The following is a 19,746-nucleotide window of genomic DNA, read 5'->3' as shown; positions in this document are numbered from 1 at the left end:
TAGGGAAGAGAATGCTTGTCTAACATTCTCCAGAAGCAGCTCTCTGAACTTTTCCATGGAGCCCTATAAATTAAAATTGTACCACCTCAGCAAAGCCTGTTGGTTAGTGATACACAACTGCTGTGTTGAATAAATCTTCCTGCCAAATAAATCCAGGTTTTTAGCATCCTTCTATTTCGGGCTGGTAGTCTGGTGCCCATGATGCTCTCTCTCATTAGCCGCCATCATGAGTAATGAGCCCGGTGGTGGGTGAGTACAGAGGTACTCAAAACCTTGGGAGGGCAAATAATATTTTCTTTCTGCTCTTTTCGAGGTGGGAGGCAATGAAGACGGAGACTGCCATAGAGCCTTATAGGCTCTATCACCTCAATAATTGGCAGAGTTATCCTGGAGGTACCCACCAATGATAAAATGTCCATGTGATGTGACGTGACAAGGTGATGTGAAGATTCCCTGACCCCTTTGACCTGTACATCTAGGTCTGCAGCCACTCTCTTTTAGCAACTCCTGATAAACTTTAAAATAATCTGGAGAAAGTGAAGTTGTGCCAGATGAAAGGGCCTCATCTGGCGAGGACAAAGATGAAGCCAAGACTGGAGGAGGGAGGTAGAATCTCCTCTACCAGCTGTTGCTCTCGCTCTGGAACCTCCTCCTGATACTCTGTACCATGACTATCACTGGATTCTGGGGACAGAGTAGCTCAGTGAGTAGACTCAGCCCTTCTAGATGAAGCCAGTGAGTATGCATGATGTGGGGAAGATCTGGATGTTCAGGGAAACCCCCAAGGGATCCAAAATGGCCACAAAGGGCAGGCCTCATTGCCCAGGCTCCATTCCCATAGGAGGTGCCACTGAAGGATCATGGTGGTAAATGGGAAGAGAGGATCTGTGCGGAGACTGGCGGGTCCTGCTTTGGGGTTGAATTATGTACAACCCCACCTTCAAGTCTGATGAGGAGGATTCCCTTTCATCTGACCATGGTGGAGCCGATTCAGTTGGTGCCAGGGGCCAGGAGACGGGTGGAGGGACGCCATCATTGCAGGCTTCCCTTTGGAAGGTACTGAGAGACTGCTTGTCCAAGAAGCAGGCAACTGTGGTACCAGAGGTGGAATCACCTGGCACTGAGACAAAGCAGGTTTCTTGCTGCCGCAAAAGCCTCAGTGGTAATCAGCACTGAGATGGTCTCTTGTTGCGGTGCTGAAGAAGTTGATGGTACCTTTTTCAGCACTGGACTCGACTGTGTCCCTTGTGGCACTAAAGCCAACTGTGCCAACTTAGGCACAGATTTGGAGGAGGAGTGCCTAGGTTGCAGGTGCACTCTACTCCACTCCTTCTTGATGCTCTTACCAGAATTAGAGGGTGGAGATCTTCCTTTGGCAAGTGCCTATCTGGAAGCCCTGTGTTTTTTTCTTGATACAGGCAAGGGAGAATAGTGCCATGATTCTGCTAACCCTGGAGGTGAACGTCACACTGAAGCTGCAGCACTTGGCATTAAGTCAGACTGGGACAGCTCCAATGATGGCCTGAGCACTATCTCCATTAGCAGGAATTTCAGCCTAGCCTCCCTATCATTCGTCCTAGGCTTGGACACCTTGCAAATCTGGCATAGTCATTTGTGTTTGCCTCTCCCAAGCACTTCAGGAGCTATTGAGCAGGTCTGCTCATCGGCACAGGCCTGGAGGAAGAAACTTGAAACCCAGTGACCAGTGGTGAATAGAAAACCCACAAACAGAGAACGACAAGTAAGAAAACCCTACACACACACACACACACACACACACACACACACACACACACATTATGTTACAAGAAAAGAACTGTCAAACTAGTCCTCTTTGAAACAGGACTAGATCAAAGCACATTAACAAACATTAATGCTCATCAGCAGTGTGCACATGGACAATTAGTTCACGGCAGGCTAATGCAGAGTAGATTCACACCCTAGCGTGCCGCAAACATATTGTTCATGTAGACAAGTTCTTAGGCAATAAAATCTTTGGGGCAAACATATTGTAAAATCTTTGTCTTTTTGTCATGTGTTTGTACAGTGCCTAGCACAGTGGTGTCCTGGTCCCTCTGGGGCTCCTAGGCTCTACAGAAAATACAAATAAATAATAATAACAATAATGATATCTAGCTCCTGTAGCAGAGTACATCTCAAAGCACTTATAAAACAAGGTAAGCATAGTTATTCCCGTAATATCACCATAATAATAATTATAATAATAAATAGAAATCTGCAATTTCAAGAACACATTCTGCCCTCTACTGCTCATGTTGCATAGTCTCTTACTCTGGAAGCAGTCCTATTGTTTACAATGAGAGTAAAGAGTAAGAAGATAGAATAAGCCTCACCATTGTACTGTATAATCCTACACCAATCGAAAGAAAATTTATTTTCTTTGCATTTGTGGGAAAACACATTCTTTTCTCTGATCTGCCTGCTTACTGTCTCCTTTTTTCATAATAGCAAGAATCCTGTTGCCTGAATTAGTCAAAGAGAAGGATTCTAACATAGAATAGGGCAGGCTGCAGAGAAGAGTTAAAGGATGGTCCAACATGCACCTGCATCATATTAGCATGTGCTAAAACTAAAACACAGCTGGTTGGTTTAATTTTAGGTCTCCCAGCCTTGGCAGAATTCCTTTCATCTTCAAAGCCTAATTATAATTCCCTAAATGCCAGCACTGTTAACTACTTCAATATTTAATGATATCATTTTGCTATATCCATTGAATAAATATCCAGTAAACTGGCCTTACTTGGCAAATCCTGATATTTTAGCGTTTGAATGGAGAATGCCTACAAAGGCATTTGTTCAGCAGCAAGTGAAGTCAACTAAACTGCAATAAGTAGTTCCAATTTTTGTTTTAACTCTGAAGTTCTACGCAACTCACATCTACACAAACCACAGAAAATGACTCCATCTAGCATATGGGAAATATTTAGAAATTGAACTGTCATTTCTAATCAATCCATCTAGGATTAATAACTACAACAGAATACTTAAACAGATGTGTAGTTTGATCATTTTGTATTTGATTACTTTTGCAAGTGATTTAATCAGTTTTCTTTCTAGCACAAAATGGGCAGACCTTTTTGCAGATGTGGGCAGACTCTCTACCACCCAAGTCTCATATATTGAACACAAAATGAAACAAAGACCCCAAATGAGGGACACAATAAAACTGTTGGTGCAAGAGCTTGAATTAATCAAGACGATGGAAAAGACTGTGAGGTAAAAATATCACAGCCACTACTAGAATCTCTTCAAAATTCTTATATGCAACATTTTTTACTTGTTTTAAACACACAAATTCTCAAAAACCACTTTGGGAATGGTTGCATGATAACTGAGGCCACCGTTCCCACAGAAACGTTCATCTTTGATTTTCAAATATTGGAGACCTTCTTGCAGGAGTACCATGATCCTGTCAAGAATGATAGGCCTTTTCTTTATTCATGTAAGAGAAGGCCTATATCTACACTATGAGCTAGGGATGTAATTCCTCTGCTTGTGTACACATACTCACACTGGCTAAAATACAAAGCAGTGTAGCCTTGGTAGCATAGGAAGCAGCAGCAGAGGCATGGCTGAGCTGTGCCAAGTACATACTCACCGGTTTTAGGCGGGTTTGTACATGGTTCGGCTCTGCCTTGCCTCTTCTCCTGCTAAATGTGCTATTGTGGCTATGCTGCTATTTACACTCACACTTTGCTGCTATTTACACTCACACTAGCACAATTTACAGTGCCTAGCATGAGTATGGGTATACAAAGCAGGGGAATCACATCTATGATGGGGTGTCCACCCCACACAGGAGTGGAAGGGGTTAAAGGAGGCCCTGGTGTCCTACCATACCATGCCCCAGAAAGGAGCAGTGGAGGTGAGTCCTCCAAGTAGCATAGAGAGGCTGTGTGCAGCGCAACCAATCAGAGAAGGTCTGCACGAAGCAGCCGATCCGGGGCCAATAGGCCCATATAAGAAGAGCTGCAGGGCAGAGCAGAGTCAGTCACTGCTGAGAGGTCAAGGAGTGAGGACTGGGTCTCTAGCAGGCTGAGAGACCTGCAGCACCTGGGACAGAGCAACTGCTGGCAGGAACCGGGGAGCAAGAGGGAGCTCCTTGCTGGCTACTGGGATTGGTAGCATGCCCTGAGGCAAGGGCAAAAAGGTACTGGGGGCATGGGGAAGTGGCCCAGGGAGACATAGCAGCATAGGGAGAATTTAAAGAGTCGAAGCAAGAGGCTGCTATCCATATGGTCTCTGGGTCAGGACCCAGAGTAGCGGGCAGGCCCAGTTCCCCGCACTCGCCACTCAGGAAGTGGCTGGACTATTAGACAGTTATACTCCCCCTCTCCAGAAGGGGGAAACACAGAGCGACCGAGCCAGAGGGCTGAGTCATGAAAAGGATGTGGCAGTTCCTGAGGCTGAGAGAGGAGCTGTGGGCTGGAAGGAGAGCCAAAGCCATGGTGTGCAAACCATGAATGGGGGCATTGGCCTGGAGCTAATCCCCAGAGTAACCAGGAGGAGGAACAAGTCCAGCAGTGAGGCTGTTCAGATAGATGGCTAAACAGTGTCTAAATACTAGCATATAGAAATGTTGCTCCTGCATGGAGGAATGTGGCTCGGGGAAAAATACAGGCAAATACACTGCCTGGTTTAAATGAAACTGAGAAACCTGCTTGGATACAAACTTTGGGTATGGCTGGTGCGTAACCTTGTCCCTGGAGAACTGCATATTAAGGAGGCCCCACCATCAGGGCCTGCAACTCACACACGCTCTTGGCAGAGGTAATGGCTATCAAGAATTCAATTTTCTGAGACAGGAGGGGCAGCGGGCAGGAAGGGCTCCAATGGGCTCCAATGGAGGCCCCATTAGACCTGTTAACACAGTGTTCAGATCCCACAAGGGGACCAGCTCTTGGATTGGAGGATGTAGACAGAGAACTTCTTTCAGAAATCTCATCACCATGGTGTTGGAGAAAACCAACTTTCCTTGCATAGGAGGATGAAACGTAAATATCGCTGCCAAGCTAACTCTCCGAGAACTGTGTGCCAAGCCTGATTCCTGCAGAAGTAGCAGGTACTCCAAGATGTTCTGGATGGAAGCCCCCACCAGATGGATCCCACAAGCCAAGGACCACATGGAAAACCTTATCCACTTTGCCAAGTAGGCGATTCTAGTGGAAGTCTTCCTACTGTTAAGTACGACCTGTTGGATAGCAGCTATGCCGTTCCTCCTCATTCAGCCATTCACAGCCACACCATAAGGTGCAGGGAGCTGCTTGCTGGATGTTGCGTGTGGCCGCGGCCCTGTGTGAGGAGATTGGGAAGGAGAGGAATTGGCTTGTGAAGTTGAACCACCAGAGCAAGAAGGTCCAAGAACTAGTGCTGCCTTGGCCACACCTGGGCAATGACCTCTGGAAGGATCAGGACAGGAGGGACAAGTACAGCAGAGTCGACTACCAGCTGCAGTGGAAAGCATTGGAGAGGGAGCCCAGGCTGAGCCCCTCCCGAGAGCAGAATTGGTGACACTTGCTTTTTTTCCCTCATCACAAAGAGATCGATCATGAGGATGTCCCATATTGTGAACATCATCTGAAGGACCTCTATCTTCAGGGACCACTTGTGGCTAGGGGAGAAAACCCTGCTCAGATGATCCACAAGACAATTCTAGACCCCTGGCAAGTGGACAGCTATCAGGGTGATGTCCTCTTTGATGCAGACCTGCCAGAGCATGATCGCCTCCAGGCAGAGTGATCTGGAGTGAGCTCCCCCTTGTTTGTTCACATCGTACATCACGGTGGTATTGTCCATAAGTATGCAAACCACTGAATGCCTGATGTGGTCCCAAGGGGCATGACACACTTTGAGGATGGTCTGAAGCTTCAGCACATTGATGTGAAGTGAGGCCTCCTGTGCCGACCACAGACCCTGCATACTCAATGAGTCCAGATGTGTTCCCCAACCCAGACGGGATGCATTGGTAACCACCCTTGGTCAAAGAGGAACAAGTGAAGGGTACACCTTGGCACACATTGCAGGGGGACTCCCACCAGTGCAAGGACTGATTGATGGAGAAAGGCAAACCAACTTGTCCAGAGAATGCAGGGCCGGGTGAGCCACATCTGAAGAGGGTGATGGTGCAACGTGGTGAGCTGGACCATCTGGATGCAAGCAGGCTCAATAGGCTCAGTAGGCTCAGACACACACGGACTGTTGTAGACAGTTGTGAGTGCAAACTGAGCACAGCTGTCAAATCACCTGGAAGCAGCTGGTCAGCAGGAACACCCTCGACTTCTCACAATCTAACAGGGCCCCAGTGAAATCTATTTGCTGAGGGGGGGCAAAGGTCAATTTCACGGTATTTAGAATGAGTCCCAAATGGTCAAGTAAGAGTAGCATGGTGTCAACATGAGTGAGAACCTCCTCTCTGGAGCCACCCTTCAGCAACAAGTTGTCGAGGTAGGGGAAGAAATAGATTCCCTTCCTCCTGAGATATACCGTGACTACCGCCATACATTTGGTGAAGACTCGCGTGGGAGCAGAAGAGAAGCCAAATGGGAGAACTGTGTACTGAAAGTGGCAATCTCCTATGATGAAGTGAAGATACTTCATATGGCTCAGCACAATCATCACATGGAAGTATGCATTTTGAAGGTCCAGAGCAGCAAACCAGTCATTCTTAGTCAAAGCAGGGAGGACAGCTGACAGAGTGACCATGCGGAACCTCACATATTTGATTAATTTGTTAAGTCTGTGGAGGTCAAGAATGGCCCTCATCCCACTCTTGGATGTTGGTATCGGGAAATACCAGGAATAGAACCCACGACACCAGTGTTCTCACGGAACCTCCTCCATCACTCCCAATGCTAGCAGAGAGTTGACCTGCTCAAGAGCAGTGTCTCATGAGAGGGATCACAGAAGAGGGACAGGGAGGGGATGTGGAGAGAAACTGGATGGCATAGCCCAATCTGACAGTGTCATAGCCCAGGACCCAACTGTCCAAAATAATCGAGACCCAGGCATTGTAAAAGCAGGCCAGCCTGTCCCCAAAGGAACAGGGAGATGACAAGGGATGAAGAACAACTGAAACAGTGGCCTAGACCAGCGGTTCTCAACTGGAGGTCCGTAGCCCCCTCGGGGGTCGTGAGCCATTTCAGGGAATACCCGAGCCCCAGTCTTGTGGGGCTATAGCCAGGAGCGTGGAGCCCCAACCCCGCCCCAACCCCATGGGTCAGAAGTCCTGAGCCCCAGCACTCCGCGGAGCTACAGCCAGGAGCCCCAAGCCCTGTCAATTCCCCAGAAGGCTAAAGTCAAGAGTCCGGAGCCCCAAGCCCTGGTGCCCCACAGGGCTAAAACTGGGAGCGCAGAGCCCCAGCAGACTGCAGGGCTAAAGCCCTGAGCCCCGGTACTCCGCAGAAGCCCCGAGCTGCTCTAGCCCACAGTGCTAAAGCCGGGAACCCTAAGCCCCAAGCCGGCCCCACCTCATTGGGCTAAAGCAGGAGCCCTCCCACCTCATGGGTCAGATGCCTCGGGCCCTCCAACCCCATGGGGCACAAGCCTCGAGTCCCTGCACCCCACGGGGCTAACGCTGGCAGCCCGGAGTCCCAAGCCCTGGCACCCTGCGGGACAGAAGCTCCAAGCCCTGATACCCTGTGAAGCAAAAGTCCTGAATTCCCAGTCCCTCATGGCTGAAGCCCTGAGCCCCACCCCTGAATCCGGTGGCTGAATCCTGGAGCCCTGAGCCCCGCCTCCTGCCACGTGGAGCAGAAGCCCCAAGCCCTCCACCCCACAGGGCTCAAGCCCTGACCTCCCCACTCTGGAGGCTGAAGCCTGGAATGGCGAGGATGGGACCAAAAGGCAGAGTAGGTCCCCGGCGACCTGATACGCTGATGTCACTGACACTGTCAGCACCAGCATCATTCCCGTTGGTACTGGTCTCAACGGATGCCCAGAGGCCAGAATCGGAATCAACGGTATGAGGTGTCTGCCCTCCCTGCTCTGTAGTGAGGGAGGTTCAGAGGCACCTTTGCCATCCCACATGCCGGAGATGCCCCATGCCAGCCCATGCTCTTCTTATGGGAGGCAGAAGAGTTTCCATGGGACCTGTAGTGCTCCCGATTGGTCCAACTCAACATCTTCTTTGTTGTGACAACGAAGAACAACTCCTGTGCCTTTTTGGAGAGGCCCCTGCCCTGGAACAGGAGGCAGCAGCACTTTCTGAACCAGACGGCAATTTATAGCCCGAAGAAGGCCTCAGTACTGCGTCAGGCCTCAAGGCCAGTTCAAGCAGGTGCTGTTTAATGTGAAGGTCCCATGCCACCTAAGTCCTCTTCTTGAATGATCTACATTTTTCTTTCCATTTTTTGTTGAAATTTCAAATTTTGACCATCTCTAATTAGCAGCAAATTCTGTAATTGTGCTGATGACAGTGATATTATACTTTTTTTAAGATACCATCTGGGCAGGATTCTTGTTCTTGGATCTTAGTTCCTTAGAATGAGACTGATGGAACTCCTTCAATTACTTAAGTTTTTGACCCTAGAGAAGATGGCTGTAGACAGGGGCAAGGAGTTGTATGGGACTGTGGTGCCCGGGCTCCAGCAATATTTAGGGCCCGGGGTCCCAGCTCCAGCAATGTTCGGGGCCGGGTCTCTCCCCCGGTCCTGTCTGTCACCCCCATGCACCTCCCCCAAGTGTCCCCCGGTCCCCACTTGCTGTCCCCACGCACCTCCCCAGGGCCCGGAGCGTCTCTGTCTCTCCCCTGCAGCTCCATTCTGCCTCCCGGCATCAACTGCCACCGCAGGGTCCTAGTGCTCCCCATGCTCAGTCTGCCCTTCCCGCTCAGACCCTTTCATTTTCCAGCGGGACCCTCCACCAGCACAGGGCCCCCCCCCCGCCCCGCCCACAGTCACTGCTCCTGCCCCATGCTGGACAAGGGGAAGCCCCACCCCCCACCCCCAGTGAGGCTACAGTGAGGAGCAGCAGCAGGGCAGGAGGCGCAAATATGATGGCAGCCCCCCCCCCACATGCGGCACCCACCACAGGGGAGGCAAGGGGGCTTCCTGTACCTGAGAGGGGCCCTAGGAGCAAGTGCAGTGACAGTGGTATGAGGTGAGTGTGGTGCAGGGGGGAAGAGAGGGGCCCTCCCCCGGAGCTCACTGCTGCCTGTGGGGAGAGGGCTGGGGGGAATCCTCCTCTTTGGCCCTTGCCCCGGGGCAGCCTGTCTGCACCCCAAACTCCTCATCCCCAGCCCTGTCCCACCCCAGAGCCTGCACCCCCAGCCAGAACCCTCACCCCCTGCACCTCAACCCTCTGCCCCAGCCCCGAGCCCCTCCCACACCCGAAACCCCTCATCTCCAGCCCCACCCCACCCCAGAGCCCTCACCCCACACCCAAACCCTCTGCCCTACCCCTGAGCCCCCTCCAATACCCCAAGCCGCTCATCCACAGCCCTCCTGCACCCCAGCCCTCTGCCTGAGCCCCTCTCACACCCCAAACTCCTCATCACCAGCCCCACCCCAGAGCCCTCACATTTTTACATTATTTTAAAAAATATACAGTAACTCCTCGCTTAACGTTGTAATTATGTTCCTGAAAAATGCTACTTTAAGTGAAACGATGTTAAGCGAATCCAATCTCCCCATAAGAATTAATGTAAATAGGGGAGTTAGGTTCCAGGGAATTTTTTTTTGCCAGACAAAAGACTATATTTTATATACACACACTATATAAATTTTAAACGAACAATTTAATACTGTACACAGCAATGATGATTGTGAAGCTTGGTTGAGATGATGGAGTCAGAGGGTGGGATATTTCCCAGGGGATGCCTTACTGCTAACTGATGAATAGCATTCGGCTGAGCCCTCAAGGATTAACACGTTGTTAATGCAGCCTCACACTCTATAAGGCAGCACAATGGAGGGGCTGGGGTGGGGGTGGGGGTGGAAGATAGCATGGCAGAGAGAGACAGAGACACACTCCCTGTGTGTGAGAGAGAGACTTTGAGACAGCAGCTGCTGCCAGCAAGCTCCCTCCATTCTGAGCCCTGTCTTGTCCTACCCCTGCTCTGTGGAGATGCAGGGGCAGAAATGGGGGAGGAGGACACCCTGACATCAGCACCCCTCTTCCCCCTCCCCTCCCTGCACAGCAAGCAGGAGGTTCACGGGAGCAGCTCCAAGGCAGAGGGCAGGAGCAGCAGAAGGCAGTGGGGGGGAGGGACAGCTGAACTGCCGGCAATTGATAGTCTGCTGGGTGGCAGCCGCACAGGGAACTTAGGGGAGCTGATAGGGGGGCTGTCGGCCCACCCTGGTTCCAAGCCCCCACCACTAGTGCTCCAACTGGCTGCTCTTTCTGTAAGCGGTGGACAAAGCAGACGGCTGTCAAACGACACTATAAGGGAGCATAGCACAACTTTAAATGAGCATGTTCTCTAATTCAGAGGTTCTCAAACTGTGGTCCACGGACCACCAGTGGTTCACCAGCTCCATTCAGGTGGTCTACGCATTGTTCCCTCTAAGGTGCACTCCTGAGAGAATGAAGAGAGAGAATGAAGGGCCACGTGAGAGAATGAAGGGCCACCCACCTAATTAGTGGAGCCACACAGGTGTGGCTCCACTAATTAGGTGCCTGGACCCTGGAGAAGATACACATGTAAAGTGAGGTGGTGGCCTTGGGGGGAACAGGAGGTAGGTGGGAGGGGGCAGTGGTGTGAGAAGACAGGGTGGGGGGAATTTGGGACGTGCAGGGCTACTGCGGCCAGAGAAAGAGGCTACAGGGCTGCGGCTGCTGGGGAGAGACCCCCTTCCTTCCCAGCTTCAGCTCTGTGGCCCAGCCCGAGCTCAAGGGCTGCTGCGGTGGGGGAGAGAGGGAGAGAACCCCCCCTTCTTCCCAGTCCCAGCTTGGGGGCTGCTGCGGCAGGGGAGAGAGGGAGAGACCCTCCCTCCTTCCCAGCCCCAGCTTGGGGGCTGCTGCGGTGGGGGAGAGGGCACATCCATCGCATTAGAAAGGTTAAGACTACTGATATTAAAATATGAGTTGTGTGCTTTTATCTGTAGAACAAAAAAAGTTAATTATTATTACAGGTTTTTTTTATATAGCACTTTTATCCAAAGCGCTTTACAATAGTTAGCTAACGGTACAAACAACATTTGGAAAGATCATTAAGTGGTCCGCCAAGACCCTCAGCAATTTTCAAGTGGTCCATAGAAAAAAAAGTTTAAGAGCCACTGCTCTAATTGATCAGCAACGTAACAAGAAAACAACGTTAACTGGCACGACTTTAAGTGAGGAGTTACTGTATATTGGCTTACAAGACAGGTGGAGGGGGGCGGGACTTGGACCTGTTCTGGGCACCACCAAAAATTACACAAACCTGCCGCCCCTGGCTGTAGAAAGGTGGAACATGAGCCTGACCCTGCAACTGAATGTTATAGACTGTCATTTGCCAAGTATAAATATTGACCTTTGAATGTTCCATTCATTTCTTGATTGTAATTGGCAAAGCAGTTCCCTGTTTGAGAATTCATTTCTGCATTGCTCCAACTGTGTTACTGAAGATCAGTATATTATTTTCATATTTACTCATATATGCTCAATTCACTATGGTTGCATATATATTTTAAGTGGTTGCCTCAAGCACTTCAGCCTAGGATTTAGCATCCCAGTGCATAACTTTGTAACATCCACTCCTGTGGTTTTTCTCTGTCACTTTGGGGTCAAACCTGGTGCCTGTCTCAGCTCTTTAGAACCATATTATTGTAACCTCAGCTCAATGCAGTAACCAGTTCTCTTCGAAGTGCTCCTGAACTATGAAACCTTGTCTTACTTGGTACATCAGCCCCTGAATAAGGGCATTCCAGTGTCTCTCATGTCTTTTGGTGCATCAATGCATGCTCTGAATTCTAAACATCAAAAAGAATGTAATCCATTTTAATGCTTTTTTGCTGCTGTGCCATCCAATCTGTTCTTGCAAGTATGTCTTCAAAGGAGCAAAGAAGGCTGCTCAGAGGTTTCAGATTTTCTGTGTGAAACAACTATGCCCATAATGGCAGCTATGTTCATTGCTTTGCCTGCCTTAGGGTCAACAGTGATGTTCAAGGATGCCAAATTTGCCTGCAGATTTCACCCTGTGTATTGAGGAAATGTGAGGAGCACCTTCAGACCCTCCTTATGCACCCCATTGAGACTCTTCAGTGTCCAGCACAAAGCCAGCCAGGAATCGTGTGAAGCGCAAACTCTTAGAGATAAAGCTTGAGTTGGTGACAACTGCTGATTGCCCTGACTCAATGCTGGCATTGCATACACTGGCATGGGCCTGGCTCGCCTCTGGTAAGCCAGTGGAGTAGCTTCCTCATCTTTCAATCAGTTTTGCTACTAATGTACTGACCAACCAGTTCTACAGTACTTAAAAGTAATGAATTCTAATGAAATTGGTAGAGACAAGGTGGGTCAGTTAATATCTTTTATTGGACCAACTTCTGTGGTGAAAAATACATGCTTTCAAGCTCCATAGAGCTCTTCTTCAGGTCAGTGGGGCTCTAAAGCTTGTCTCTTTCACCAACAGAAGTTGGTCCCATAAAAGATATTAGCCCACCTTGTCTCTGTTGCATCCTGGGACCAACATGGCTACAACACTGCAAACAATGAAACTGAAGCGAGATATTACCAAAAGTTAATTTTACAAATAGTAATGTAATATTAAGTGCAAATGACATAACAAATAAGTGTGTCTTATATTTTGTTATCAGAAGGAGAAAAGGGTGAAATTTTAAACATGGTACAACAAAAGCTAACCATTGAACTTTGTATGAGATCTACTTTCCAAACATTAATCATGGACTTCAGTCTTTTTAATTCACAAGAAAATCATGAAGTAACACAAGAATAGAATCGTATACATTTTAATTTACCCATAACTTTATTCTAATTTATCTCTCATTTGATTAGTATACAATTTAATATGACTTACCTTGAAGTAGCGTAGCAATTTGTAGTGACTGCTGAGATGGATGTTCTTTAAGGATATCTAAAACAGTTCTACCTAAACTGTCCTTTATGTTGGCATCAATTCCTGAAATAAAAAAAACTATAATGTACTGTGGAAAGAGAAAAATGTAACTCAAAATGTCTCACTTTATAAATGCAGTACATCAAGGTTCGCAAAATGGCTACTAACACCTGTCTCTCCCTGTGTAGGAGAATCTCTCCCTGAGAAGGGAGAATCAAGCTATGCTGGATAGGCAGAGAGACAAGCAATGAGGAGATGATGCAGGACGAATGACGAAATTAATATGAAACCACTGCATGCTGTGGCCAGAATAATTGTTGCCAAGTAGTGAGAGGTAGAAGGAGAGTTTGGTTGTAGTACATCGGGCAACCGAGAAACTAGTTTACACTCCTCCCTCCCCCCCGCCCCCAAATGAAATACCCAAAAACTTTGTTAATGCAAAGTTAAGGTTTCCCAGTGGTGCCTTGTACTCTTCCAGAATGTGGAGAGTTACTAAATTTAAACCTCTGAAAACCAGGACACAAAGGGTTAAGGTATATAAGGTTATGTTGTATATACCTTATCTCTGATCTCTTTGAATGATGCCCCAACACATCAACAACAAACATACTAGCATTCTACCCTTACAGAAACTACAAAACACTTTGGGTACCAAGCACATGAGTACTAGAACAAAGTCAAACACATTCTCTTTGCTAAGGCAAAACCTGTGTTTAGGTGGCATAGCAAAAGAGAGCTACCTATACCTGGGCTATATTCAAACAGTGAGCCTATTCCACAGAAACCCCCCAGATTTCAGATTGTCAGAGGCTCCTGTGGATGGAGAGGGATGGGGGACTTGTTGCTGATGTCCTTTATTTTTTGTGTGCTGAACCCATACATTTTTGGCTCTCTTTCTGTGTGTACAGCACAACAGATATTTTGGTCTCAAACTTGCCTCTAGTTTGATATAAACTGAGTCACATAAACATTGAGTCCTTAAGTGGAGATGTTACTTTTATTCCTTTTTGTCTGTAGTATTTGCTGAATCTAAAATAAAGTTAATTTAGACTGTCATACATGCTTTACTCTGTGTATATGTAAATACAAGGGTTGAAAGAGGCAGCAGCAACCAGTTCTGCGCTTTAGGGGCATAGGTAGTGTTGCTTCAAGAGGGGCCCAGACTTGAGGAGTCCATGTTTCTCTAGGTTGCACAAGGGGCTTTCTTTGTTCAGACACTGAGGGGCTTGTAGGATGAGTTGGAATCCCTAGCGCAGGTAGGGTGCCATGTGAGAGGTACCTGAAAAAGCAGGGGGAAACTCTTTAACAGTCCATCTGAAGGAAGCATGAATCCTCTGAGGAGAGATCTGCCTAAATCGTCTTACAATTGAGAGTGTCTCAGGAATCTGCCCTTCATGGGACTCCTTCACAATTGAAGGATTCTTGTAGGAAAGATGGTCTCAGCCTAACCTTGTACCTGTTTTCCTTCCTGATCTGTTACCTACTTGGATGGGTGAATAACCTGACTTAGGGTCTGTCTTGTATGTGGAAGCCAGATAAAATGGTAACTTCCTGGCCTTGGAGCAGGAGGGCTGGCTCACGGCATGAGTAGGCTGTACTGTAGGCACCAGAGTACAGCTAGAAACTTTCCAAGCCTCGGTGGTCTACTCCATGTTCTCTGGAAGCTGATGAGCCCCTAATATGCAAAGTTGACATCACCAAAAAGTCTCAACATAGATACAATCTCTACCTGCGGTCAAGGAGGAACTATACCCAAGCATCTAGGCTAACACAGAAGATCAAAAAGAAAGCACTTTTTGAAATCAGAAATATGAAGGACACTTGATAGTCTAGAAATCACATGAGAAATGTGGTATACCTGTTTCTAGCAAAATGCGTACTACATCCACCTTTCCAAATAAGGCTGCTTCATGAAGTGCACTCCCCTTTTCTGTCTGGAATAGAACAATACTGATGCATTAAAAACACTAAAGTACCAAGGAATCTTTTCAAAAAGTAATATATTTAGACAAAGAACATTTACTTTTTGCTCTCTTAACTATATTAAAAGACTGTTGTCTGGGCAAGAATAATTACCAATAATATTTATTAAAAACCATTCATATAGGGCTGCAACATACAGAAGCAGAGAAAGTTCTATGATAAAGGTCACTTAATAACCATATAAAAACAAGACACAGTAAATAAACATGGCCCTGATTCTGCAGTTGTTAGGCAAAATTCCTAGTGAAATCACTGGGAGCTTTGCCTGAGTAAAAATTGCAGCTCTGACAACAAAACTTAGGGTAAGTAAATAAATCTATCTTAGGGTTTCATACCGGTACCCATCACAAAAGTACATGGGTGCCTTCCATACAAAATCAATAGTAAAAGTGAAATCCCTAGTGGACCCCAGGGAATCTCTGGCTCTTCTCCATTTTCAAGGTAAAAACTCTACTTGGGGAAAGATTTGTTTGTGTGTGTGTTTTAAATGTGTTGTTGTTGTTGTTTCGTTTTTACTTTTCTTGAGGGGTATATTTGAGTAGAAGGAGGTATTAGTGTTGTGAGTTTCTCTCTTGCTATGGTGGAAAGACTTTCAATGAAAAAATACTTTTATTCTGTGCATTAAACTACTGATTTTTGTTATTCCTGACTATAAGAATGTACCAGTCTTATGACACAAACCATATTCCTTTCAGGTGCAACACAGCATGAAACTTAATAATGAGAGTTACACAGATTTGCAACAGCAAGAAACTTAGTTCCACATAAAATGGCAAAAACTGGAAATATCTCTTGCTACAGCATTATTTTGAAATAAAACAGAATTTTTTAAAGTGTCAAATGTGAAGACCTTTTTCATTTACAGCTGATAATGCAAATATAATAGCACACTTTTATTCTCGATGTTATAGCAAGTAAAGTCAAGACTTACAGTCAACTTTCTCTGTCTTATTCCCTGCAGGCTTTTATATCCTTTTGGAGTATATGTTACCCTCAAATCTGGAGTGAATCCACTGATTTCAGTTTTCCATGCAGTAAATACAGAGGCCCTAATCAAGATTGAGACCCCATTGTACTAGGTATATAGTAGAAGACAGTCCCTGCTCCAAGTAGCTAATAGCTAAACAGAGAGAATACATAACAGGTGGAAAACAACTCAGGAGGGAGGGAAAAGAAAACTTTTATAACTTTTATTGGAACACCACGATACAAAGATCAGCTAGGTGTACAATTTGCAGGCTCACTTGCAAGCTGCAAGATTTTTTATTAGTTAGTTTTTTAATTAGGTCTGTCAATAAATTGCAGTTAACTCACGTGATTAAGTCTTAAAAATTAATCACAATTAAAAAAATTAATTGCGATTAATTGCACTTATAACAATACCAACTGAAATGTATTAAGTATTTTTGGATGTTTTTCTACATTTTCAATATTGATTTCAATTACAACACAGAATACAAAGTATACAATGCTCACTTTATATAATTATTTTTAATTACAAATATATGCACTGTAAAAATGATTTAAAAATAGTATTTTTCAGTTCACCTCATACAAGTACTGAAATGCAATCTCTTTATAGTGAAAGTGTAACTTACAAATGTAGGGTTTGGGGTTTTTTTGGTTACATAACTGCACTCAAAACCAAAACAGTGTAAAACTTTAGAGCCTACAAGTCCACTCAGTCCTATTTCTTACTCTGCCAATTGCTAAGACAAACAAGTTTGTTTACATTGATGGGAGATACTGCTGTCTGCTTCTTATTTACAATGTCACCTGAAAGTGAGAACAGGCATTCACATGGCACTTCTGTAGCTGGCGCTGCAAGATATTTACATGCCAGATATGCTAAACATTCATATGCCACTTCCATGCTTCAGCCACCATTCCAGAGGACGTGCTTCCATGCTGACGATGCTCGTTAAAAAAAAAGTGTCAATTAAATTTGTGACTGTACTCTTTGGGAGGAGAATTTGTATGTCTCTTGCTCTGTTTTACCCACATTCTGCAGATATTTCATGTTATAGCAGTCTCAGATGATGACCCAGCACATTCATTTTAAGAACACGTTCACAGCAGATTTGACAAAATGCAAAAAAGGTACCAATGTGATATTTCTAAAAATAGCTACAGCACTCGACCCAAGGTTTAAGAATCTGAAATGCTATCCAAAATCTGAGAGGGACGAGGCGTGGAGCATGCTTATGGAAATCTTAAAAGAGCAACACTCTAAAGCGGAAATTACAGAACCAAAAAAGAAAATCAACCTTCTGCTGGTGGCATCTGACTCAGATGATGAAAATGAACATGTGTCAGTATGCACTGCTTTGGATCATTATCAAGCAGCATGGAAGCATGTCCTCTGGAATGGTGGTTGAAGCATGAAGGGACATATGAATCTTTAGTGCATCTGGCACATAAATATCTTGCAACGCCAGCTACAACAGTGACATGCAAATGCCTGTTCTCACTTTCAGGTGACATTGTAAACAAGAAGCAGGCAGCATTATCTCCTGCAAATTGTAACCAACCTTGTTTGTCTGAGTGATTGGCTGACCAAGAAGTAGGACTGAGTGGACTTGTAGGCTCTAAAGTTTTACATCGTTTTATTTTTGAATGCAGGTTTTTTTGTACATTTGTAAGTTGAACTTTCATGATAAAGAGATTGCACTACAGTACTTGTATGAGGTGAATTGAAAAATACAATGTTTTTGTTTTTTACAGTGCATATATTTGTAATCAAAAATAAATATAAAGTGAGCATTGTTCATTTTGTATTCTGTGTTGTAATTGAAATTAATGTATTTGAAAATGTAGTAAACATGCAAAAATATTTAAAATAAATGGTATTCTATTGTTAACAGCGCGATTAATCAGGATACATTTTTTTCATCGCATGACTAATCGCGATTAATTTTTTTAATCGCTTGACAGCCCTAGTTTTAATATATAAGTAAAGAAGAGATTTTAATGAATCTCTACTAGACAACGTGCCCAGTACTTATCATTAGGCAGTTCATAATGGATGTGGTTTGGAGAAGATGATTTAAAGTACAAGGCGGTAGCTTTGCAAGTTGATTCAGGGAGTGTGTTCCACATACAAGTGGCAGCAAGAAGGCTAGGGCATAGGTGTTTGTGGGAGAAATGTACTGACAGGCAATGGAGGTTGCCGTCATTAATGAAACAGAGTGGGAAGGTGAAAACAGGGTAAGATAAAAGATTGGATAAACAGAGGTAGCTAAGTTGTGAAGGGCGTTCACAACTATGCATGGAACACATTCTACTGTGCAATGTCATTTAAGACTAAGGGCCCAAAGTCTATCACTCACCAAAACCTGTGTATTTTTCATATGTTTCAATTAAAATGAAAACTTCAAAGCATAAACAGTTGAAGCAGATTTGTATTGCCCACTTCTAAATAATTTCAGACTGAAGGACATTGGAAAGACCTGGGAAATGAATAAAATGTGTGATTAATTCAATCCAAAATTAAATGTTGTCTATTATTAGCCGAAATATTTACTAAGATTAAAAGTGGTCAGGGAGTGCAGAAGAGATTAATAAAATGGCTAAAGTAAACCTTCCATTTACACAAATAAATGTTTACAAACACAAAGGAGTTTGCAGATACTTCTATAATTGTGTCTCTACATTCTGAGAGTTCTTTAGTGCTGATAAAGCTGAATTTGTTTAAAGAGTATGAACATGTACAATTTAATTTACCACACGGGGTTACATTTTTTATATTTTCTCTCCCAATTAGTGATGCAGAGCAATTTAATGAATACTAAAACAGCTGAGTTCAGTTTTAAGTAACAGACTTATGTTGTACGCTCTGTTCAGTTTAATGAACTGATAGTAATTATCAACAAAAAAGTATTCAGAGGTTACAGAAGTAATAAGTTAAGAATATAGACAGAGCCAACTTGGCAATGTACCAAGATGCAGAATGAAGGGAATTTATTGACAGAGAAGATGGATATTGCTGGGAAAATAAATAAATTCTTCACTATGGAGAGAAGAGCAAACATAGCGGAAACAGAAATTGATCCAGCACATAAAATGGAAAGTGAAACAAACTAAGGGTAGCTTCAAAACTGGTTAAGAAAAATTAGAGCACCTGAAAATAAAGGCAATTGTAGGATTCTAACATAGATGGCAAACAGAATTACATTAAAAAGTTGTGAATATGTTTCATAACTCACTAAAAACAGGTTATTGTATAAAGGCTAGCAAGAAACTAAAGTAAAATCTATATTTAAAAGAGGATCAGTGTCAAAACTAAGAAACTAAAGTCTTTTAAACACTGTCTGTCATCAGTGTTTCTAGTAGGACATCATGTAGAACACTCCAACAGCTGCAAACTGCTCAAAAACAGCACTGATTTAAAATGAGAGGTCACATTTAAGAAATTTCATTAACTTTTTTGAGAATCAGCAACAATAAGAGTCAAGGGGTGAAGTAGGCATAGACTGAAGAATGTTTTCAATAAAGTATTTTATACATTATAACTAGATATTTATATGAAAGTTAATAAGTATTATACTGATGATGAAACTGTATAAAATTGACTTAGGAGAATTCAAAACAGTGGTGAAATTATACCAGTTATATAACAAGGGCATATCCCATATCTTGTAGAGATATTGGATAAAAATTCATCCCTGACGTAACTCTATTGATTTATATGGCTCTACAACATGGATGATTTTCAGAGCAAAAATCTATTTCTTATGCAAACCAGCATT

General features: G+C 44.8%; 1 protein-coding gene across 6 annotated transcripts in view; it reads right to left on the bottom strand.

Moving 5' to 3' along the window:
- Window positions 1-19,746, bottom strand: part of ANKS1B (ankyrin repeat and sterile alpha motif domain containing 1B) — a 736,839-nt gene that overhangs the window by 591,149 nt on the left and 125,944 nt on the right. For all 6 annotated transcript variants that reach the window (XM_043545507.1, XM_043545504.1, XM_043545515.1 and 3 more), the window contains exons 5-6: window positions 14,874-14,949; window positions 12,977-13,078 (exon numbers count right to left, since the gene is read on the bottom strand). In XM_043545507.1, the coding sequence (XP_043401442.1) occupies window positions 12,977-13,078; window positions 14,874-14,949 (178 nt within the window). The remainder of the gene's footprint in view (window positions 1-12,976; window positions 13,079-14,873; window positions 14,950-19,746) is intronic.

The sequence above is a fragment of the Chelonia mydas genome, chromosome 1, assembly GCF_015237465.2.
Source record: "Chelonia mydas isolate rCheMyd1 chromosome 1, rCheMyd1.pri.v2, whole genome shotgun sequence".
Lineage (NCBI taxonomy): Eukaryota > Metazoa > Chordata > Testudines > Cheloniidae > Chelonia > Chelonia mydas.
Note: the sequence above shows the minus strand (reverse complement) of the source record. Positions and strands in the feature narration are given on the sequence as shown.